This window comes from Lactuca sativa, chromosome 3, assembly GCF_002870075.4.
Source record: "Lactuca sativa cultivar Salinas chromosome 3, Lsat_Salinas_v11, whole genome shotgun sequence".
In the NCBI taxonomy this organism is placed as follows: domain Eukaryota; kingdom Viridiplantae; phylum Streptophyta; class Magnoliopsida; order Asterales; family Asteraceae; genus Lactuca; species Lactuca sativa.
The window spans coordinates 316566499-316592716 of NC_056625.2; the positions used below are offsets into that span (position 1 = coordinate 316566499).

At 37.0% G+C, this 26218-nt stretch overlaps 1 protein-coding gene, 1 long non-coding RNA gene and 1 other non-coding gene across 6 annotated transcripts; 1 reads left to right on the forward strand and 2 right to left on the reverse strand.

The window, feature by feature from the left end:
• Nucleotides 1-2763: 2763 nt before the first annotated feature.
• LOC111906370 (uncharacterized) lies at nt 2764-8437 on the reverse strand. 4 transcript variants are annotated; one of them, XR_008231155.1, is made up of 5 exons: nt 7454-8437; nt 6442-6552; nt 3474-6357; nt 3301-3403; nt 2764-3014 (listed from the first exon to the last, which is right to left on the reverse strand). It is a non-coding gene; the product is annotated as an uncharacterized LOC111906370 (transcript). The 4 variants fall into 4 exon arrangements; XR_008231153.1 differs by having other exon boundaries at nt 3301-6357; XR_008231154.1 differs by lacking the exon at nt 2764-3014 and having other exon boundaries at nt 3075-3403; nt 7454-8436.
• A 799-nt stretch (nt 8438-9236) lies between these two features.
• LOC111906377 (uncharacterized) lies at nt 9237-10085 on the forward strand. The gene is made up of 2 exons (XM_023902137.2): nt 9237-9473; nt 9653-10085. The coding sequence occupies exons 1-2, from the start codon at nt 9359-9361 to the stop codon at nt 9874-9876; spliced, it is 339 nt and encodes a 112-aa protein (XP_023757905.1). The 5' UTR covers nt 9237-9358; the 3' UTR covers nt 9877-10085.
• A 2683-nt stretch (nt 10086-12768) lies between these two features.
• On the reverse strand, nt 12769-15410 carry LOC111906368 (uncharacterized). Its single transcript, XR_002855183.2, has 2 exons — nt 15094-15410; nt 12769-13114 (listed from the first exon to the last, which is right to left on the reverse strand). It is a non-coding gene; the product is annotated as an uncharacterized LOC111906368 (long non-coding RNA).
• Nucleotides 15411-26218: the final 10808 nt, after the last annotated feature.

The window sequence follows — 26218 nt, forward strand, 5'->3', positions numbered from 1 at the left end:
CTAAATGTGTTTATATAGGGTCTAAATACCAAATATTAGGGTTTTCCTCTAACCTTCGTATGCCCAACATACGGGGTTCCACACCCCCACCACAACCTTCGCAGTACGCTATGTGTACCCTGAACTATGCCTTGCGTACCACCCATCGCACCTGTACGACCCGCGTACTTGCTAGGTACGCCCTGCGTACTCGGACTTCCCTTCAAACCCTACACATTCCAAAACCATAACTTCTTTGATACACGTCCGATTCCAACGATCCATATATCCGCGAAAAAGGTAACGAGAAGATCTATGATTAAATCAACTCGTACCCATCATATCATATCCCGATCAAACATCCATTTCCAGAGAAGCCCAAGCTGAAAAATTACCGAAATACCCCTTTAAATCCAAAACACAAACCAAATACCTGAATCATCCAATATACATCATTCACCTCCGAATGAGCTCACAACTAACTTCTTCAAGGATTCTAAACCTGCTAATACTCAATCCTTGATCACCACCCCGAAATGAAAACGATCTGAAACATGGTGTTACAATTGGACTCTTCTAGTCTAGGTTTACTGAATTTTTCTCATTTCTTTAGTATTTTAAACAATTTTTAAAATACTAGGGATCTAACATTAATTATTAGAATTAATCAATATCTAAATTAATATTCATTTACACATTTAAAAAATTAATTATATTAATCAATTAAATAATTAATCAAGTCAAAGATTTATCTTCTAATTTATAGGCTTTTATTTAATTATCAAATATATAGGCAAATTTGAATTTGGAAGATATAAAACAGATAATTACCAAATAATAAGCATGTAAAACATATTAGGTAGATAAAATCGAAAAAAATGAGTTTTTCTAGATCTCACTTCGTGAGATATAAAAAACAATTTTTTTGTTTGTTCGATTCACTTATGTGCAATTAGATAAAAAGATAACCATAGTCTGATGGAAATCGTAAGTTACAACAACAATGCTTTAAGCGGAAAAAACAATTAACAATTAATCATATTAGGGCACATGTAACCTAAAGGATCTATGTCTTTCACATAAAGACTACATACTATGAATTATCAAACTACAATAATCATAAATAAATCAGAATTCATGAAGGAAGATTGCATACCTTTGATTTGTTAGTAAACAAATCAAATCCAATTGGTCTTGTAGTCATTTGGAAGCTAGCACCAGAAATCTCGTGCCTGTAATGTTTCACACCCAAACCCTAGCAACTATAGAAAACTTTGAGGAGATAGGAGAAGAAGGGAATTTCGGCTGGCTTTTGATCAAAAGAGTATGGCCGAGATTTCAAGTTAATGTCTCTATTTGTAGTTGAACCAGGAAACCCTAATAACCCTAATTTGAATATAATATAAGTATATTAAATTATGTAATTATCCTACTTCCTATTTATCTCTAAGGGACATTCTAAAAGCCCTAGAATGGGTCAAAATCGTCCACCTTGTATGGAGGGTTGTAGAATCCCTTTTGTTCAACTATTAAACAATTACAACTTAGGTCCTTGCACTTTTAATTAATTCAAATTAAACCCAAAATTAATTCTAATTAACTTCTGATTAATTCTTAATTAAATATTACTATTTCAAATTAATATATTATTATCATACCATATAATAAGTTCATTTATTGCTATTTATTAATCATATAATAAATCAATAAATTAGTCTCTCTCTAAAAGCCATCCTATTCAATTACTAGATTTGAGGGCAACCCAAAATGACTTTGCTAATAATTTCAAGTACATACTAATTCAGTTATTGGTTTAAACACCTAATCTAACAAATGCACGGGTCAACATATCTGAAGATAGCAACACGGGAAAGGGGCAATTGCATTATCAATTTTGGTTACGTGTTTACCTGGCGGTTTTGTAAGGGTATGGATCGAGATCAAGATTACTGGACTTCCGACAAATGTAACTCGAAATGGAATCTTGTAAACAAACTCGTCACACAATGGAACGGAATTTACGCAAACTTTGAAAATCAATGGGCTAGCAGAGAAAGTGAAGCGAGTTTGTTGAAAAAAAAACACATGTGACATTCCAAGATGACATGTTATACCTTTTTAAGTTCATTTATGTATGGGAAGTTGTCAAAAGAAGTATTAATTAGAAAGAGCTTGCAACACATGAAGACATTGTTAATCCGCCAAAAAGAAGCCGAACATCTTCATATTCGAGTTCACAAAAATGTCATCGGATGGTCACATAGACGTTGAAGACATTGAAGAAATACGTCTGTCTCCTCGTCCCATGGGAAGTACAAAGCAAAAGTTTGGGCAAAAGGGAAAAAGAAAAGCGACATCGTCAATTTCATCGGTCGAAACAGAGTGGTCAAATAGATTGGAGGAAATGATGACACAAATAACACAATTGAATACAACCGTGGAGAAACATATGACTGAAACCGTCCGACTCATAGAATATTCGTTGTTAATGCAAGACGTGAGACACTCGACCCCGAAGATCAGGGGGCGGCTAAAGCGGTGAATACGTCGATTCAAGAAAAATATAATCTAAAACTCAAATGAAATTTCGATCTTATGTTTTTTTAGGATTTCTAAAATGTAATTTTTAATTTTAGTATGGTTTTTATTTAAAAAGTTCTTATTTTTTATTGAAACTAGATAGGAAACCCCGCTTCGCGGGGGTTGGATTCAGCACTAATTAGAAGAAAACCGACGGGATCCTCAATATATCGTTGGTGATTTGATGACTATTGCTCATATTGGTATCAAAATGTAAGTATGTTGCTATTATGGGTAAGAAATATAGTTACAAAAAATTGAATTTGAATCAATTGTATAAGAATTAAAAGTCTAATACTAAGTTACAAAACCAATAATACACTCTGTGATCTCGAAATAACCAATTTACCCTTACTTACTTTCCTGTCATCATCACCTCCCATCCTAGTTACTAAAATGACAAACTTCTCTCTGCAACTCCATGTTAAAGCAACATAACCATCTGCCCATAGTACCTGTCAAGAAACTTGTACACCTCATCAAAAAAAAAAAAAAAAACTAAAGTACGTTGCCAATATCAACAAACCAAAGTACGTTTATTTCATCCGCCTTTGTACAAAGGTTTTCGCTCCAATAAACCAGACCCGATCTCCATTTCTATACCATGGCTAATCACTCTTTTAGCCATACATGAAATTATTCTATGGTTTGCCCTTTATTTTTTCTACCCATAATAACAATGTGTTTATATTTATTTGGTTAAATTTTTAATATTAGTATATAAAGATACAAATAAAATACCAAATGACAATGCTTGTTTGGGTGTTACTTTCGTCCCGTGAAAATAAGTTCTTTGGCTATTGAGCTTCCAATTAACCTAGGAAGCCTCTGTGTCCCTCCAGCCCTGTAAAAATATATGTAAAAATATGACAACCATTTTTTTATAAAAAAATATATATTTGTTCTTATATTACCGGTTTCTGGTAAGCCCAATTTGGCATCTTCTCCTGATGACATCAAATTATTAGAAAACTAGGCGAATGCCCGCGCATTGCGCAGAAACACCTATATAGTTGAAGTCGTTACAAATATATGATTTTTTAAATATAACAATAACGTTGTTATTAAATTTGATATAATAATTTGTATATACTAAATTGATATAATATATTGATTATTTTGAATTATATGATAATATATACATTTATTATAACTTCATAATCTCAATCGCTTGAATGACTTCTACCCGCGAGTTACACATGAATAAAATTAAATATAATATATGATTTGATGTTATTTATAGTTGTTTTTATTGATAATTAATTTTTTAAAATTTATTTGCTTAATGTTTTAATTTCTATCATTATAATTATTTAAAACATCAAACATTGTTTTTTTATTTTAAAGCTAACAATATAATCATTTATATAGAGTTGTTTTTAACTATTGTTATTGTAAGTTATTTTAAGCTATTTATTTGAAAACTTTTAACGATTATAAAAATATATTTAAGAAATATTTTATTTAAATTGAAATTACAATTTAGTTTTTACTTTTATCACTACAATTTATCACTTTTAATTATTTACAAAATATTCTTTAGTTTTTTTAAATGAAACTGAAATTTATATTTGAGTTGACATTGTAATGCGCAGAAACACCTATATAATTGAAGTCTTTACGAATATATATTTTTTAAAATATAACATTAACGCTGCTGTTAAATTTGATATAATAATTCGTATATTAATTTGATATAATATATTGATCATTTTGAATTATATGATAATATATAAATCTATTATAACGTCATGATCTCAATCGTTTGAATGATTTCTACTCGCGAGTTACACATCAATAAAATTAAATATTATATATGGTTTAATATTATTTATAGTTGTTATTTTTAACTAATTTTATAAAATTTATTTGCTTATTGTTTTAATTTCTATCATTATAATTATTTAAAACATCAAACATTATTTTTTGATTTTAAAGATAAGAATAAAATCATTTATATAAAGTTATTTTTAACTATTTTTATTATAAGTTATTTTAAGCTGCTTATTGGAAAATTTTGAACGATTATATAAATATATTTAGGAAATATTTTAGTTTAACTGATATTACAATTTAGTTTTTGCATTTATCATTATAATTTATCACTTTTAACTATTTACAAAATATTATTTGGTTTTTTTAGTGAAACTGAAATTTATATTTAATTTGACATTGTAATGTTATATTTAAATTAACAATTTAAGTATTTTGTCCAAACTGTTAAAAAATTGTAGCTTTAAACTGATAATGATTTACATGCAACAACATTTTAAATCTAATAAATTAATTATAATATGTTAAAATTTAAAAACATAACTTTATAACTTTATTAATAGAAGTAAATATATTATTTTAAAATTGAAATTTAGTCTATTTATGATTACACTTTAGGTTTGATATTTATTTAACCTTATTAACCAACTTACAATCATTATTAGAAAGAGACTACAATTTATCACTTTTAACTATTTGTAAAATAATTTTTGGGTTGTTTAAGTTAAATAAAATTTATATTTAAGTTGAGTCTATAATGTTATATTTTAATTAATAATTTAAGTATTTTATACAAATTGTTCAAAAATTATACCTTTAAAATGATAATGGTTTACATACAACAATATATTAAAACTAATAAATTAAGTATAATATGTTAAAAATTAAAAAAAAAACATAATTTTATAAGTAAAATTAAAGATATTATTTTAATACTGAAATTTAGTTTATATATGAATACACTTTAGATTTGATATTTATTTAACCTAATTACCAAATTATAATTATTATTATAAAAAAATTGAAAAGTCATGGGAGTTTCAAATGAATGTGGTGAAAGGAAAAAAGAATGGGGGTTTCAAATGCATGAGATTCAAGAAAAAATGCTAGCTTTATAAGTATGTATGATAAAACTTATGCAAAAAAATCATAAATAATTATTGCGAGCCTTTGATCTAGAAAACACATATCTATATATCTGTCTCCGACCGTTGGATTAGAATTCGGCCTAGATTTGGATTATATGTGTGGAAATATAATGAAAATGTTTAAAAAAAACGTTCTTGTGTTATTCGAGTATTTTTGTAACAACTGTAATATAAGTAATTATAGTTGGCCAAATCTGTTGATGGGCTGGTTCATTAGTTTTCAATGCCTTGGGCGAGATAATAAAATAATGCCCTTATATTCATGTCAAACGATAAGAAAATGCATAAAAATTTTCCTATGACAAAAGTTGAAATAATTTTATAGTAAAATAACACATAAATATAAACAAAGACATACAAAACTACCTAAAATGATACATGAATGCATTCTACAAATAAATTGTCCATCAAAATCATATTCCTAACCATTTGTTGCCTAAAATGGACATAAATTATTCTTGTCTGGCCCGCAAGACTAATATGAAAATATTTTGTATAAGAGCAAATCAATCTTAGCAAATCAAGAGCAGCCTTCACAACGTTAAGACTCAAGCTTTTGATGTCATTCTCCACATCACCCAAGAATATGGAAAAATGGAAAGTAGTGATAATTAAGTGTATGAATTATGTAAAAAAGGTGCCAGCTAAGATCTGGAGGAAGATGATAGGACATGGGTTGGATATTCCCTTCTTCAATATCATACTTCAACACAGACAAATATCCATACTCATCTCTAACATACCTGTTTGGAATAATACACAATTAACCATGAACATTCCTAGCCATTTCATCAATTGAGAGGGACCCACTGTTGGCCTTTTCTATTTCAGCAAAGTTCATTTTCTCAGCATCACGGATCATAGGAACCACAAGACCCTTCAATTCAAAACCATATTATTTTTTTTAATATTTATATCAATAATATTATTTCCAGATAAAAGGGTAAAAGTGGAAATATACCTTTGGAGTACCAACAGCAATACTGATATCAATGTAATCTCTATATATGATGTCATCTCCATCAATAACAACATTAATGATTGGTTGATTTTGGAGCCCACTAACAGCACCCTAATAAAAAATACACATCAACCATATTTAAATAAAAAATAAAAAATAAAATGCAAGAAAGAATGGATTTGTAACTTACTTTCACAAATCCAGACACCCTGTCCACTGTTTTCATATTAATAAAATTAAATTGTTACAGCTTTAGGGCCATATTGACTCTGCACACTGTTTTTACATTTAAAAAAAAATTCATTTTTTATAGTGTTTGGACCATATTGCCCCTGAACTCTATTTCTATATTAATAAAACTCAATTTTTATAGTTTTAGGAGTATATTGCCCCTGAAGGCCTGAACACTGTTTTAATATTAAAAAATCATCATCATTTGTCTATCTTAGTAGTACTTATCTTTATTAGCTTCCCAAGACTTAAATACATCTATATATGTTATCTTACTATGTCAAATAATATCTGCTACCTAACTATATAACCTTTTTTTTTTTTTTTTTTTTTTTTAATTTGAGCTGCATTTTGGTTGGCTGTGATTGTGACTGTCAGTGGGACAAAATGTTGGTTCGTCGTGAACCAAAAACATTTGAGAATCAATTCATCCAGACTGAGCAAGACAACAACAATAGTAAAACTACAGAATAGGTTCAATTGACTCTGATCATGTCAGGTTCTTCACACACAAATGTGTAAATGACATCAAATTTTTCTGCTTTTATCAACTGCAAGCTGAAGATCAGATCAAAATCAATCCATTGTTTTATAAATTAACAGATTTTTATAATCATAAACAGGAATCTACTGACTACTAATTCATCGATTCAAACTTTTGCAAACAGGGAAAGCATCAATATATAAAATTAGCTCAATTGAATAGCATCTGCAAAAAAGCTAGTGATGTCGCGAGGAATCTTCAAAAATTACTTCAAATTAAGTGAAAAGGAGAATTTACCAGCAACAAAGGAGATTTCTTGGTCTTTGTATCTCTCCACGAACAGAACGATCGAGTCCCTAAATGCTACTGGATCAAACAGCATCGTTGTAGCGAGAAGAGAAAAACGGTGAAGGATATGGAAGACGGTGGAAGAGAGAAGAAATATCAGTGGAGGGATTAAGTAGCGAGTGTGAGTGGATCCGCCCTGGAGCAGGGAGCGAGGAAAGATAGAGTGAGCTGGAAGGATCGGGAAGTGAAAATGCCCCATAAGCATCTGGATGGTCTACGATCAGTGCTTGCAATTCCTTTCGGGTCATCGGCCGTGAGGTTTGGTAGGTGTAATGAAATCTGTAAACAACTGATTGGGAGATTGAGGAGGCAGAAGTATATGTAGGACAAAAAACGAATCGAAATTGAAAGAGGGAAAACGGGGTACCGGTACCTGAGATGTTTGTTAAAACGAAAATAGAACCCTAATCTGTGGGAAAAACGGTTTGAAGGAGAATACGATGAAAGTCGAGCGTACGTTTCTGATCGAAGGTGAATATGAGCGGAACGCAGGTACCTGTTGACGCAACTTTGGCGCCAGCGTCACCAGCTCCCCTCCATCACCGTTTTTCTCCGACTATGACAAACACCATCGCCACCAATTTCCTTTATGTTTCTTCTCTAACATTCATTTCCCCTCCATCGATGTCAAAAAAGAGTTTTAGGTTTATGAAGAGAGCATCACGTGAACGAAGAGGATCCGCGTAGAAGAAGGTTGGAGAAGGGTCACAAAAGAGGTAGAGTTGGTGGTGAGCGATCGCCTGTAGGGCGGTGATGGAGAGACCCTTTTCGGGTTGACCTGTGACGAAGGGCTCATGAAGAAAGATAAGCAGATGAAAGCAGACAGTGGAAGCGGTGGATGAAACTTGAGTGGAGAGCAGATAGTGAACGGTGGACATAACACGTGGAAACCACATGGACATCCCACCGAAAAAAACAAATGTACAAATACAAGAGGGATCAGGCGGTGGAGGGACATAGAATAAAAAAAGAATGAAATTGTAAGGGTTAAAGTGTCAACCCAAAATTACTGTGGCCAATGTCTAAAACAGAAAAAACAGGGGCCATTTCTGCCAATCCTTAGCCATTTTATTGGAGCTAAGGGTGTAGGTAAGGGTGAAGAATTTTAATATATAGAATAATTTAAAAAAAAGTTCATAGGTCACTACATCCTAGTCTATAGGTAAAAACTATAAAAAAAAAATATATATATATATATAAAAGCTGATGTGGTGTCTAAGTGACATAGTTTTAACATTGACAAAAACATCACTACATCCTTTAACCTAATAAATATAAATGACATTGGTATCATATTACTATAATTGTACTAATATTTTATAGTTTTTGTCTTATTATGTTATGATCTTTTAGTAATATGATATTAAACGAAAATTTTGAACCAAGACTTTTACGACCCCAATGCCATCATTACCGATAGTTACCAAAAGTTAATGAATATCCCTAACTCAAATGTTAAAAGTTCAAGAAGGCATGATAAAAAAATAAATAAATAAATAAACCATTAATTCTGAGAAAACTTCATATTCATCCAGAAATTTAAAATAACTCCATCTTTCCTCATAATGTATTGTTAGACATGTAGATATCCTTCGGAATTTAAAAAACGTGACGTGTATAACAATCCTATACAAATTGAACAAACTATCTTTTAACACGTTTTTATAAGAAACTCGAGGGAATTGTATTACACCAAAATTTTGAAAGCTGATTATATTAAACGAAACCTACATGGATTATGACACTAAATATTTAGGGATAGTGCCGAGATATGGGGGCAAGATAGATTATAAATACCAACCATGACTTCGATAAAGCACATTAACATTTACAGTCGTAACTTGTGTTCCAACAATGGGTGCAACTAGGGGCTTTCTAATCGCAGCAATGCTCGCCATATCAGTAGCCGGATTTCCATCGTTTGCCGAAGCTCGATTGCTGTCACCGGTGCCGGCTCCTTCAAGTAATGGTAAACATTCATATTCTTTCTCTTTTTTCGCTTGATAATCATATCTTTTAATGAATGGATCATCGTGTGGTTGTGTATATCTGGATCTGATTTCAGCTCTGTTTCCATGATTCATGTTGTGGTGGAATCGATTTGTTTTTTGGCTAATTATAGCATAATCATCGATCATTATTATTTAGGTCCATCGTTTTCAATCGATGAAGAGAGCAAATCGATCAAGCAAGAACACACCGAAGTGGAAGAAGAGAAAATAATGGGTGTCATAGTACCACTATTATTTTGGGGAGCAGCACAACAAAGTCAAACTGATGTTTTGGAATCATCTGCACCATTGATACAAGCTTCGTCTTTCTCATGGAAAAGAGTTTTGGTTTTAGGTTTGGTTTTGTTTTATGGGTTTTAGGAGATTTACGAATTGATTGATTTTTTTACTTCAATTTTATAAGAACTTTCCACGAATTTCTGAAAGTTGTTTTGTTGATTGTTACTTTGTTGGTGTAATCGAAATTTCTAAAGGGTTTTATAGTTTAATGTTAGGCTTAATTATATATTGAGCAAAACTTGCATGGACATTGTAAAAGCAATATTGTTATTACTAGGTTATGTGTGGAATCCACGGGTATTAATTTTAAATAGAATTAAAAATATAATTATATAATAAAATAATATAGCATTAATTTAGAAAACTTATGAATTGTAATATTGTATTTTTTTAAAAACTTTGTAATTTGTAAGTACTTTAATTCATGTAAAGTTAGATATCATAATAATATATTTAGTAATTCATTTACCTTGTATCATTACTTTAATTCTGGTTCTTTGCTCTTATTTTGTTTATTAATAATAATGTTTTTTTTAAAAAGATATATTATTAAGGTTATAAATCTATTCCCGGTTTACAGTAAAACAGAAAGCATAATGAATAAAAAAGGATCATTCTTAATTTAAATCAAACTAATAAAAGTTATCTCAACTTATAATTCAAAAGTTAATTATTTCAACCAAGATTATTCTTTTAGCTTTAATCATTATCCTAGTCATACTTCTAACATGCAACTTTGATAGTAAGATAATCAAAATAAATGTTTAAATGGAATGATGTTATAAGGTTAAATTAAAGAAAAGTAGGCTGCCACTAAATGAAAATAGGTTGTTATAATCTAGTTTATTGTAAATAAAAGGGTAATTGTGTAAAATTATATAGTATGCCACTGTGACTTTGAAAATTAGTAAACCGATTAAGGGGGTGCTTATTGGATTAATCGGATTTGATCCGAACAAATTCATAAGCATGTTTTGAATGAAGGGCAATTTAGGAGACTTTACTTTTCCTTATTTGAGTACTAAGTTTAAACCCGTGGAAACCACGATTGATAAACAAAATTATTAATTATAAATTGAAATCGTAATGACTAATTAAATATTTGCAAAAAAATAAAATTAGTAATGGTTATTAATTTACAAAGAGAGAAAATTTGTTTGTAAATTTATAATTTTGTTTTAAAATTAATTTATATATTGTTATGAATATTGAATTTGTTTTATATATTTAGATATTTTATTAAACGAATCAAAACGGTTGTGTTGTTTGATAAGGAGTTTACTAAATGTTAGTGAAAACATGATGAAGTCTAGTATTATATATATATATATATATATATATATATATATATATATATATATATATATATATATATATATATATATATATATATATATATATATATAGGGTTAGGTTAAAGTGTTTTTTACATTTATTATGTGCTAGAATGCACCAATAGGAATTTAGTAAAATTATATTATTATTTAATTACATAATGATAAATATTAAATGGTTTCCATAATTGTATGTATATTAAATGATATCCATAATTATAATTTTTCTCTTTATGAAAATTAATTAAATTTATCATTAATGTCACCAATAACATTCTTTCAGAATGAATTCGTATCTAGGTTTTATGTCAGCAATAACATTATTTCAGGATTCACTCACTTAAAATACAATAAAGTTGTATGGAATATGAAGAATGAGGGTATATTCTATTAGAATATACTATAATTCTCCTATAATACACTCTTATTATTTTATATACGAATTCATTCTGAAAGAATATTATTATTGACATTAATGACGAATTAAATTAGTTTTCATAAAAATGATTTATAAATATGGATATCATTTAATATACATTTAATGTTTACTCAATTCTTATTGGTGCATTCTAGCACACAATAGATGTGAAAAACATTTTAACCTACCTCTCTCTCTCTCTCTCTCTCTCTCTCTATATATATATATATATATATATATATATATATATATATATATATATATATATATATATATATAAACACGTTTTTTAAGTACTATAGTACTTGCAATTGCTTCAAACACTTAGATTTGAATTTTCTCATTATTTGGACTTCTGCAAGAAGTTTCAACATTTTAAAATCCAATTAGAAGATATGAAAAGAGTCACCGATAACTTTGGTGCCAACAACATGAGGTTCACGGATTAAAAATCAGAAGAATTATCAAAATATATGTTAAATTAGTTGTGATTAAATAGAAGCGCGGCTTGTTGCCCGATTGCCTTCAATCGATATATATTAAACTATCTTTAGTTAAAGGAGTGTTTTCTATTGAAATATATATATATATATATATATATATATATATATATATATATATATATATATATATATTGATTATATCTATAATAATTTATTTTTATATGTTTAGTTAGGAATATATTATAATATTTTTTGTTTGGACAAATTATATATGTTTATATTGATCGCCTTTAATCATTTATCAAATTTAGTTTATTATGTGTTTATTTCATTATCGAGACATTTGGTCTTGTCTTCTATGTATTGTTTAAGCAAATAGCAGATATTTAAAATCAATTAAAAAACTATTTCTTGCATTTATGTGACTAAGAATAATGTACTGATAGACAAATTGCATGTTGGTTTTCAAAAATTCAATTGAATTTCAAGCTCAAATTAATAACACTTGATATATTATCAAATATTACCAGGTAATACCACTAATAAAAAACAAAAAAAAAATAGACGAAACGAAAATTAGTAGAGAAATGGGATCCAAATAAGACATCAGGACCATAAATCCTTAGATTCACCAATTTTTTTAAAATTGGCACGTGACCATAGAGAAAAAGAGTGAAGGACTTGAGTAAATAACAAAATCAAACATAAGTGCTATTTCATCATTTTCTTTATTTCTTTTCTCTACACTCACATGGGCGTAATGTGTCGTCAACCAACATTATACAAATTCCAAGACTGTGACCATAAATCCATAAATTCATAAATTCATACAGATAGTAAATCGTTAGTTTGATAACTTGAAAAACAATTAAGTGCTAATATATATTTGGATTACATGTTCAAACAGGTATTGTCATCCAACAGATTCATACAGACACATGTATTTTTTTCCCACTAATAGTCTCAGGGACTACTATATCAAGTTGTAGGCGTCAACTGTCTCAGCTTATGCACATTCCAAACCAATTCACATATTAATCGAGCTTTTACGATTGAATCACACCGTCCTTTTCTTAATTTTCTTTAGATACGTTTCACGGTCAAACTATTAGCATGCTTATTTCCTGAAACACAAACCAAATTTGATATTATTTTTGGTCAAACTCCTTTTACTACAGTTCTATAGCGTGTAAACTAAATACTGCAAATGTATCACTTCATTGCAAACTAAATCCTCTTCGGACAAAAAAATGAAAAATAATACAATTTTGATCCTTGTTACATTACTTTTTCCTTTTCCGGTATCTGTTAATTTTTTTTCTAGTAGTGTCTTAGTAATTCTCAAAGGACTATTACATACTTTTTTAAGGTGTCCATCCCCTTCATTTCAAATGTGCATCCAACTTTTGTTTGAAAGTGAACAAATGTGCATCCAACTTGAATTCACATGTAATGATTAAAGTGTCTTGAAATAAAACTTACAAATAATTCTTTTTCAGTTGTTTTACAAAACCCATTATTGGAGCTAGATGCATGAAATAACAACAAATTATCATTTAATTGTATATTATAGCATCTTACTTAAGTTTTTTCTATATAATACAATATACTTGCATTTTTTAATCTTATTAAGTTTGTGCAAAATGAATCCAGTTATTGCATAGTACTTTAACTTATTTTCTTAGTACAACATTGTACTTTGAAATTTCTAACCAACAATAGCAATGAAAGTTGCTTCGTATATATATGGGATTTAAATATTGAAAGTAGGGTACTATAAAATAAGACAAAGAAAAGTATGTTTAACCCAACCCCATTTTATTTAAAAAATTAAACTTTAAAAGGGAAAAATGAAAAAATCTATCATGTTGTTATAGTAAAATGGAGATATTACTCTTGTCTAAGAGACACATTTTATCAACCAATATAACATCATGTGTGTATGTCAACAGATGCAAGATCACCATATCCATCCCCAATGTAAATTGTATTACTATCTAGATCTTTAGTGACTACTTTAATCGATGTTTAGTGAAAATCAAATGATATTACAGGTCTCTTGAGCAACCATTTCACACAGAAGTGAAAACCAATTGGATACATGTAATTTAGATGAGGTTATAATTCATAAACAAAGAACATAAACATAAATTAATGCATCAAAGTATCTTTGACACATATATGGGTTGCTACCATTCAACAAAATTCTTTATTTTTTGAACTTTTTTGAAACCCATTCAAAACCACACACATACGATCAAATACATACAGTCACACAAGCATAATTACCCACGTTCACATACGAACACACGCACAACTATATACATAAACTCAAACACAATTCATGAAAACTTTCAACTCTTGTGAGTGCAAGGAAGGTGAAAAGAGATATAAAAGTGGATTGAACTTCTAAAATTGATAGAAATGATAACAAAAAATATAATCAAATAAAATTAGGATCGAACTTAAAAAAACTGATAAAAATCAAAACACAAACATAAACAAATCAAATAACTCACCTGTTGTCAATGAAAGTTAATGTGAAATAGCCTCCTTTGAGTCGACAACTAATACAGAGAACAAAAGTTATAGGGTTCAAATCGATGGTAATAGAGAGAAGGAAAATCTCTTGATTCTATCACTTCAACAACAATCAAAGAAACGCTAAGAAAGGAATATAGACAGAAGCGGCTTATATAAGGTGCGATCAAGTTAGCATATGAAGCCCGATTCAAATTTGTTAATTGTTTTCCTTCCTGATTTTTTTGTGATTTCCTTACTGATTTCCTGGTGATCTATTGTGAGATAATATCATTGTTTGAAATTCAAAATCCTGAAATGGAGGAACGTAATTACTAATGGCCAATGGGTATATGATAACTGAAGGGTATTTTGGGAACTTCACATTGAAACATCGAGGGCTTACCCAATTTCCATGTGGCAACTGGGTACTCATTTATTAGTGCTAAAAAATGGAATCAAAATGAACAAAGACCTATCACTAACGAACAATATTGGAATCAAAATGATGCAACCAAGCAAAATTGAGAGAATAAAGAACCAATAAGAGAAGGAAAAAGAGATTTTACAAGTAGAAACGAACCTTGATGATGAAGCAGTTGAGTGTTAGATTCGGAGGGTTTACTGAAATCGATCGGGGGAGGAACAGACTTATGTTTACCTAAGTTGTTGGAGAAAATGACCGTCAATTTCTGATTCTTCGTTGTTCCATAGCCAGATATGTGTTTCGCAGAAAGAGACCAATGAAACTATTTAAGAATACTATAATCCAGAAAAAAATGAAGTTTCATAGTAAAACATACCGTGCTTGTAATCTCAGAGCTGATGGTAGAGATTGATTGTTGGCTCTGCTCAATTTCCGGTTACAAAATTAGGGTTAAAATGAAAGGGTATGGATTTGTAATCATATAAATAAAGAGACTGATAAATAATTTTGGAAACGATTACCTTCATGTAACGCCCCAAAAATACCGGCTAAAAATTTCATTTTTAATTTAGGTTAATACATAAAAACATCATTACAAAACATTCATAATAATACTCCATGTCTGAAAACCGGTAATATCATAGTAATATTTCAGAGTACATCCCATAAAATCCATAGTGCGAAAAACAAGAGTGTGTGTGATATGCCGCTACCGCGCCGGCTCCTTTCCCTTAGCTGAAGAGGTACCTGAAACCAAAACTGAAACTGAAAGCACGAAGCTTAGTGAACTCCCCCATAATACCTCATACAATGCAAGCATACAACATACAACTAGGAGATACGGGCCTCGCCCACACTCATGAAGATACGGGCCTTGCCCACACTCCGCTAACCGGGAGATACGGGCCTTGCCCACACTCCACTATCTGGGAGATACGGGCCTCGCCCACACTCCACTCTCGGTGAGATACGGGCCTTGCCCACACTTAACCGCTAACCCATAATATACAAGTTTCACACAGACAACAAGTATAGGCAACTCAATCATACTGGCATATATCATAATCAACTCAACCAAGAGATATGGGCTCGGCCCACACTCTAATACTAACATCTCGTCTATACGGGCCGACCTTGGTGCCTTAGGCCCGTTCCTACTGGAAGGAAACTCACCTCGAAATAGCTGTTGATCGGTGTGGGAATTGACTGCCTACTGCTACTGCCACTCCGGAATCCTCCGGCTATAATTCCCACAAAATACTCAGTCAAACACCGCTAATTGTCCCTTGGGTAAAATTACCATTTTACCCTTGATCAAGTCAAAAGTCAAAGTGAGAGTCAACTTCCAGTTGACCCGACTCGCCAACTCGTCGAGTCCCGACCATGCGATTGTCCTTAATCCCGTCTTTACTCGTCGAGTTAGGCGTTGACTCGACGAGTTCGTCTTCTAAACTGATGTCCAAGTCCTTCGTCCTACTCATCGAGTTATATGAACAACTTGCCGAGTTCATCTTCATCCGAAGAACACCTTATGCTGTGACTTGCCGAGTTGTATGAACAACTCGTCAAGTCTGTTCTTGATCTAAGAAGATTGCCATGAACTCGCCGAGTCATGGCATTGACTCGCCGAGTGACCTCATGAGTGAGTCTGGCTTCCAACCCGCTGAGTCATACCCTATGACTCACTACTCCGACTCGCAAACACAAAAGGGGAACAACCCGGGGACTCGCGACCAGCCTCGCTGAGTCAGATGAACGACTCGCCGAGTCTGCCTCATGCAAAAACTATACACACGATTTTGCTTGAATCCAGTCCATGCCATTCGTAGATCTGGGTTCCTAGGGCCTGGTTTACACGTAAAGTTTCCAACTTTACGTGTAGATAATCACCATTGAAGGTTTTATGGCTCAAAGAGTACCAAAAGGGGTAGATTTAGGACTTTCATGCAATATGACTCCATAAAGGCAGTAGATCCCAGCTCCAAGGACCAAATCATGCCTAGATCTAAAGGCTAACAACCTATTACAACCCACAAAGCACAAACAAGCTTGGAGAATGGCTCAAGAACGACTTTCATGAAGCTATTAGGGACTACAAGCTTAAAAACAGATGGGAAACGAGCTATACCTCAAGGAAAACGTTGAGATGTCACAAAAATGCCTGACCTCCTTCTCCTCTTCTTGATCTACTCTTCTTTCTCCTCAAAGGCTTCAAGAACACACCCAAAACACTTCAATCTCACAAGGAAAAGGGAAAAACGATGTTGGGGGCTCTGAGGGTGAATGGGGGCGAGCTTGGGGCGGAAATGAGGGTTTAAATAGGGTGCAAACTCCTGAAATTTAGGGTTTCATCAAACAGCGGTGACTCGTCGAGTCCAGAATATGGACTCGCCGAGTCGCCAACTTAAACGTGCCCCCGGACCGCGTCCCTACTCGGCGAGTCGGGCCTACAACTCGCCGAGTCCAAGGCTGAAATGATAAATACTAAGATAAATTTTACGTACTAGGACCCAGGTGCTACAAATCTCTGCCACTTATTTTAGACTTCGTCCTCGAAGTCTGCCGCTCGATCCTGAAACAGCTCGGGGTAATGCTCCAACATTTCTTCCATCGGCTCCCAAGTCCATTCCGAACCCTTGCGGTGCTGCCATTGCACTTTCACTTGCTCCACCCTCTTGTTCCTTAGATCTTTCGACTTCCGGTCGAGAATCACGACTGGACGCTCAATGTAATTCAGGATGTCATCAATCTGAATGTCCTCTAATGGCACCACTGAATCGTCCATGAGACACTTCTGCAGCTGGGAGACATGGAAGGTGTTGTGGATCTGGCTGAGCTCGGCTGGAAGATCCAACCTATATGCCACCTTGCCCACCCGGGCTACAACCCTAAAAGGACCAATGAATCTCGGGCCCAACTTGCCCCGCTTCCTGAATCGAATGACGCCTTTCCAAGGCGACACCTTCAGGAGAACCATATCCCCGACCTGGAACTCCAGGTCTGATCGACGCTTATCGGCGTAACTTTTCTGCCGACTCTGCGCAGTCTGAAGCCTGCTCCGAACCTGCTGGATTCTCTCGGTCGTCTTGAGCACCACCTCGGTGCTCCCCATGACCCTCTGGCCAACTTCACCCCAGCATATCGGCGTCCTGCACCTCCGAACGTACAACATCTCGAATGGGGGACGGTCAATACTCGCATGGTAGCTGTTGTTGTACGAGAACTCAGCCAAGGGAAGATAAGTATCCCAGCTACCACCGAAGTCTAGCACGCATGCCCGCAACATATCCTCCAGAGTCTAGATGGTCCGCTCGCTCTGACCATCTGTCTGCGGGTGAAAGGCCGTGCTAAAATGCAAACGAGTGCCCAACTCGTCATGAAACTTCTTCCAAAACCTGGAAGTGAACCGCACATCTCGATCTGATATCACTGACACTGGCACCCCGTGCCGCGCTACTATCTCCCTGATGTAGATATCGGCCAACTTTTCGGCCGAGATGCTCTCCTGGATCGGAATAAAGTGGGCGCTCTTGGTCAATCGATCCACGATGACCCAAATCGAATCTACTCCACGCGCAGTCCTGGGAAGCTTCGTGATAAAATCCATCGTGATATCTTCCCATTTCCACAACGGAATATCCAACGGCTGCATCTTGCCATGCGGTCTCTGATGTTCGGCCTTGACCTTCCTGCAGGTCAAGCACCGCTCGACGTACCACGCCACATCCCGCTTCATGTAGGGTCACCAATAGTCTAGGCGAAGATCCCGATACATCTTCGCCGCCCCTAGATGAATAAAGAATCAGGATTTGTGCGCCTCCTCCATCAAGATCTGGCGCATGCCTCCATGATACGGCACACACAACCTATGGTGTAGTGTCAATAACCCCCGGCTATCATAATCAAAAGAGGTGACTTGACCCACTATTCGCTCACTCTTCCGATGCTCCTCCTTCATAGCCTCCTGTTGAGCCTCCCGAATCTGCTCCAACAGGGGAGTCACCACAGTCATCCTCATGCAAATATCCCTGATCGGCGCCGCCTTGCGGCTAAGCGCATCGGCCACCACATTGGCCTTTCCTGGGTGGTAAAGGATCTCACAATCATAATCCTTCACCACGTCCAACCACCGATGCTGCCTCATGTTCAGATTCGGCTGATCCATGAGGTACCTCAAGCTCTTGTGGTCCGTGTAAATGGTACACCGAACCCCGTAGAGGTAATGCCGCCAAATATTGAGAGCGAAAACCACCGCCCCCAACTCCAAATCATGCGCCGGGTAGTTCGCCTCGTGAGGCTTCAGCTGCCTCGAGGCATAAGCAATGACATGCCCTCTCTGCATCAATACTACGCCTAGGCCTGAGATCGACGCATCACAGTATACCAAAAAATCCTCTACGCCCTCGGGCAGGGCTAAAATTGGCGCCTCGTACAATCTCTGCCTCAGAGTCTCGAACGCTGCCTGCTGCTCAGGTCCCCATCGAAAGACCATGGCTTTCCTAGTCAACCGTGTCAGGGGTATGACTATCTTGGAGAAATCCTGAATGAATCTCCAATAGTAGCCTGCCAATCCTAGGAAACTCCGAATCTCGGATGGAGACTTCGGAACCTCCTACCTCATCACGGCCTCCACCTTGGCCGGGTCTACTGAAATCCCGTTTTGGTTGACGAGGTGCCCAAGGAACTGCACCTCGCGCAACCAAAACTCACATTTGGAGAACTTGGCGTACAAGCTCTCCCTCCTCAGGGTCTCCAAAACCTCTCTCAGATGCTCCTCGTGCTCCTCCTGTGTCTTGGAATAAACCAAGATGTCGTTAATGAAAACTATCACAGACCGATCCAGCATCGACCTGCACACGTGGTTCATGAGGTCCATGAACGCGGCAGGAGCATTGGTGAGCCCAAACGGCATCACCACGAACTCATAATGGCCATAACGCGTCCGAAACGCGGTCTTCTGTATATCCTCCTCTCTAACCCTCATCTGATGATAGCCTGAACGCAAATCGATCTTGGAGAACCAAGATGCTCCCTGCAACTGATCAAAGAGGTCATCAATCCTCGGGAGTGGGTAACGGTTCTTCACCGTTACCTTATTCAGCTCCCGGTAATCTATACACATCCGGTGCGACCCAACCTTCTTCTTCACAAACAGGATCGGGGCTCCCCAGGGTGAACTGCTCGGACGAATAAATCCCTTGTCTAGCAGCTCCTGCAGCTGCGTAGACAACTCCTGCATCTCGGGAGGAGCCAACCGATAGGGTGCCTTGGCTATCGGAGCCGCACCAGGAACTAGGTCGATCCTGAACTCTACCTGACGGTCCGGAGGTATTCCAGGAAGCTCCTCTGGGAACACATCAGCGTAGTCTCGCACCACTGGAACCTCGCTCACTGTCGCCTTACCCGTCTCCCAGGTATCCATAACATAGGCGACATACCCTGCGCATCCCTGCTGAAGGTAGCGCCTAGCTCTCGCTGCTGAACACACTATAGGTCCACGGTGTGGCCTCTCGCCGTGGATCACCAACTCTCCCCCACTTGGGGTCCTGATCCGCACTAGCTGCTACGCGCAATCTATCACCGCCCCATTAGGGCTCAACCAATCCATGGCTATGATCACCTTGTTCCCACGCAACGGAATGGGAACTAAATTCACCAAATAGCGCTCCTCGAAAAGCCTCGGGACACAATCCCTGAATACTGATGATGATCGCACCGATCGATCATTGGCGATCTCTACCTCTAAAGGGAAATCCAACGTGTCCGAAGACTCAGTAAACCTCTTGCTAAGCGCAAGGGAAACAAATGATCGGGTGGCACCCGAGTCAAACAACACCTGGACAGGAATACCGTTCACATGGAACGATCCTAATACATATACACGGAGCACATATCAATATCATAACATCATAAAAAATAAAGTAGAGGGAAAGAATCATACCCATTACCACATCGGGTGCGGCACGTGCTTCCTCTGCCTTTAGCTGAAACGCTCGGCTCCTCACCACTGGAGCCTCTGCCTTGGCCTGCTGGCCATCCGTGATCCGCAAGGTCGCTGGAGCTGGCGCCTTCACTGGCGCTGATGCTGTCAACTGGGGGCAATTAGCCTTCTTGTGGCCCCTCTGGTTGCAATGGAAACACAATAGCTCGGATGTCTGAATAGCCGAAATAGGAGTAGTACAATCCCTGCTAAAGTGCACTGCCTTGCCGCACTTGTAGCAGCCTGCTGATCCCATCCTACATGCTCCCTCATACGTCCTGCCGCATTTCCCGCAGCGGCCCGATCCCCCTTGGCCTTTCGGCCTCCCATCTGATCCCCTGGGCTTCTTCCCCGAAGCCCCAACCACCTGCCCCGCCTCTGCTTTCCTTTTCCGAATGTGCTCTAAATCGATCTCCCTTTCCCTCGCCCTGACAATCATGGAATCCAGGGTAGGGCAAGCTGAAAAGCTAACATGCTCCCGGATGTCAGCCCGTAACATGTCATGATAACGGGTCCTTCTCATATCCTCATCACCCATATACTGGGGCACCAAAAATGCCCTCTCCTGGAACTTGGCGTTGATCTCCGCCACAGTCTCCGTCGTCTGCCTCATATCTAAGAACTCCCTGGCCAGCTGCTGAAGCTCGACAGCTGGCACGAACTCCGCCCTGAACCTGGTCGCAAAGTCCGACCAAGTCATAGCCTCGACAGCTGAGGCTCCCAATGAGTCCCCCACGGACTCCCACCAATCCCTAGCTCGATCTCGTAAACACCCTGATGCGAACCTCACCTTCGACCCCCCAGGGCAGAAGCTAATCATCTGTGCAGACTCAATGTCGGAAATCCATCATCTGGCAGCTATGGGGTCCTTCGCCCTGTGAAAATCCGGCGCACCACTGCCCCTGAAGTCCTTGAAGGACAGTGTGCGAGATCCCGACTGGCCAGATGCCATGTCGCTCCTGAATGCCCGAAGGCGATCTTCCATCAACTCAATTATCCCTTCCTTGATCGACCCGAAGATAATGGGGGTCGACTCAAGGATACCCCTGGTGATCTCTGACGCGATGAACTCGCGTAATCCCTCATCTAATGGCTCGGAACCTCATCCCGAACCTGACCCCTCTCCTGAACCGCCATCTATCGGCCTCGATCGTAGTACCACCATTCTGCAATACATAAATAACAATCGTTAGTGATACTGATACTTCTTGAGGGATCACATCTACTACGAGTTCCCTGGTCTTATCTTGGCCTCCCTTGGTTCGGGTACGGATCCTCTGCTTTCAGTAGTACGGGCCCATACTACCTTCCACATCTATCCGTACCTTCTTCAAGGACTGCCTCGACTCCACCAGATCCCTTTCACTACTACTGATCACTGCTATACTCATCCTAGGCTCGCCCTAGGGAAATTTCTGACTCTACCCTACCCAATCCTCAGCTGTTGAAGGCCTCCTTGTAATGCCAATTAGCCATTACCTGAATACCATCACATGTGATGAGGCTCAAATAATCCTTCGAGTAACAGACTCGTCCCTACAACGGTTAGACTCAAACGAGAGCTGCACAATAGGGCCAAATCCAGCACTCTAAGATTATTCAACCCTAATCACATGTGACGTGAAGTATTCATCTAATGGCTAACTCCCATCACTCGGAGTTCCACAAAGCACAAAGCAAGCAACATTCGAACTAAGGGAACAATCTTAAGCAACTCTGCTCCCATAGAGAGAACTGAACTAGCATATAATGCTAAACTCATACTATTAGGCATAACCCCTAACAGGCTATCCTACTGCTGTCTACTCAATTCTAGCATGCAATTTTCATACACCGAAGCACATAAAGCAGGCACATAAGGCATCACTCCTAGATCCTCAGTCCTATTCTAGCATGCTGTCCTACTGAAACTGATAAACACAACATAAGCTTGTATGGGTACTTTGGGGAATACTTACTTGAGCTCGACCGGTTGCGTACATCACACACTTCATTTCTTCTTAAAATACTTTACTTAACCTTTTAGAAAACGTTTTCTTTTTCAAAATCTTTTGACCCCTCGATTTGAGTTCAGACACCCCCGAAGGTGTGTCCGAATCCCTCAAACCAGGGCTCTGATACCAACTTGTAACGCCCCAAAAATACCGGCTAAAAATTTCATTTTTAATTTAGGTTAATACATAAAAACATCATTACAAAACATTCATAATAATACTCCATGTCTGAAAACCGGTAATATCATAGTAATATTTCAGAGTACATCCCAGAAAATCCATAGTGCGGAAAACAAGAGTGTGTGTGATATGCCGCTACCGCGCCGGCTCCTTTCCCTTAGCTGAAGAGGTACATGAAACTGTAAGCACGAAGCTTAGTGAGCTCCCCCATAATACCTCATACCATGCAAGCATACAACATACAGCTAGGAGATACGGGCCTCGCCCACACTCATGAAGATACGGGCCTTGCCCACACTCCGCTAACCGGGAGATACGCGCCTTGCCCACACTCCACTATCTAGGAGATACGGGCCTTGCCCACACTCCACTCTCGGTGAGATACGGGCCTTGCCCACACTCAACCGCTAACCCATAATATACAAGTATCACACAGACAACAAGTATAAGCAACTCAATCATACTGGCATATATCATAATCAACTCAACCAAGAGATACGGGCTCGACCCACACTCTAATACTAACATCTCGTCTATACGGGCTGGCCTTGGTGCCTTAGGCCCGTTCCTACTGGAAGGAAACTCACCTCGAAATAGCTGCTGATCGGTGTGAGAATTGACTGCCTGCTGCTGCTGCCACTCCGGAAATCCTCCGGCTATAATTCCCACAAAATACTCAGTCAAACACCGCTAATTGTCCCTTGGGTAAAATGAGCATTTTACCCTTGATCAATTCAAAAGTCAAAGAGAGAGTCAACTTCCAGTTGACCCAACTCGCCGAGTTGGCTCGCCAACTCGTCGAGTCCCGACCATGCGATTGTCCTTAATCTCGTCTTTACTCGTCGAGTTAGGCGTTGACTCGACGAGTTCGTCTTCTAAACTGATGTCCAAGTCCTTCGTCCTACTCGCCGAGTTGTATGAACAACTCGTCGAGTTCATCTTCATCCGAAGAACACCTTATGCTGTGACTCGTCGAGTCTGTTCTTGATCTAAGAAGATTGCCATGAACTCGCCGAGTCATGGTATTGACTCGCCGAGTGACCTCATGAGTGAGTCTGGCTTCCAACCTGCTGAGTCATACCCTATGACTCACTACTCCGACTCGCAAACACAAAAGGGGACAACCCGGGGACTCGCGACCAGACTCGCCGAGTCTGCCTCATGCAAAAACTATACACGCGTTTTTGCTTGAATCCAGTCCATGCCATTCGTAGATCTGGGTTCCTAGGGCCTTGTTTACACGTAAAGTTTCCAACTTTACGTGTAGATAATCACCATTGAAGGTTTTAGGGCTCAAAGAGTACCAAAAGGGGTAGATCTAGGACTTTCATGCAATATGACTCCATAAAGGCAGTAGATCCCAGCTCCAGGGACCAAATCATGCCTAGATCTAAAGGCTAACAACCTATTACAACCCACAAAGCACAAACAAGCTTGGAGAATGGCTCAAGAACGACTTTCATGAAGCTATTAGGGACTACAAGCTTAAAAACAAAGGGGAAACGAGCTATACCTCAAGGAAAACGTTGAGATGTCACAAAAATGCCTGGCCTCCTTCTCCTATTCTTGATCTACTCTTCTTTCTCCTCAAAGGCTTCAAGAACACACCCAAAACACTTCAATCTCACAAGGAAAAGGGCAAAAACGATGTTGGGGGCTCTGAGGGTAAATGGGGGCGAGCTTGGGGCGGAAATGAGGGTTTAAATAGGGTGCAAACCCCTGAAATTTAGGGTTTCATCAAACAGCGGTGACTCGTCGAGTCCAGAATATGGACTCGCCGAGTCGCCAACTTAAACGTGCCCCCGGACCGCGTCCCTACTCGGCGAGTCGGACCTACAACTCGCCGAGTCCAAGGCTGAAATGATAAATACTATGATAAATTTTACGTACCAGGACCCAGGTGCTACACTTCAGCATTCTCTGGAATTTGAGAGCCGATTTCTTTGGGAGCTAGAAGTTGGAAACTCTCAATTGTTTCCAACGAATAGAGTGGAATGAAGGCAAATGAGGTTTGAAGAGGGGTATTTTCGGAACTTCACATAGAATTTGGAGCGGGAAAAATCACTGGGAAGGGGTTTAACAATTGCCACATGGCGATTGTGGTATTGCTTTATTAGAAGAGTATAAATTGTTAAATGGTTTAACACGGGTGATTCTAAATTTAATTTTCTATCCAATATAAAATAATTGTTTTTAAACAACAACAAAAAATAATATATAAAGTGGATTTTTTAAATTTTACTTTTATTTAAATAAATGGGATCAACCCATATATATATATATATATATATATATATATATATATATATATATATATATATATATATATATATATATATATATATATATATTTATTGCTTTATGGGGCATAAAATGGATTTTGAGTGTAAATAATCACTTTTGACAAATCGAAAAGGGTAACCCGGTTATCTTTTATGTCACATTTAATTGGTCTAATCACTTATTTGTTTATTATAAAGGGAAACGATGTCTCCAACCCACCCCCACCCCCCCCCCCCCCCTCACACAGACACACATACAATTCGTTTCCCTTTCTAATTCATCACCTTCTTAGGGTATGAGCTTAACGTTTACCTTCTTTGATTCCAATCACACCTGCTCTCTTGAGATTTATGGTGGGATGGATATAAAAGGGGAAGGAGTAAATTTGTTAATGTCACTGTAACAGGAGTCGTCATATTTAACTGATTACATGGCATATAAAACTGGTTATTCTAGGTTAAACAGACCAAATAGACATATTGAAATTCACTTATGCCCACATAAAACAATAAAAACAAATTTAGGAATCGACTAAACCAATTCCAGAAACATTGTAGGGCTAAAGTGTCATTTCCCCTTGAACAAAAGATCTAAATCATCATTATTTTTGTTAATGAAACTTACCGACCTTCTGAAACTCACTGATGCAAAGCCCATGAAATCCTCCTTAGAGCTCCATGCAATTCTGGTTGAACCCCACCATCCATTTTTGTGAAAAGGACTGGTGCTTGTGGTGGGGTGATGTTGTGGAGAGAGAGAGAGAGAAAGAGAGAGAGATCTTATTTACAACTTTTCAAAAAAGTAATAACTTAGCCAAAAATTTCAGAATGTTTATTGATTTTGA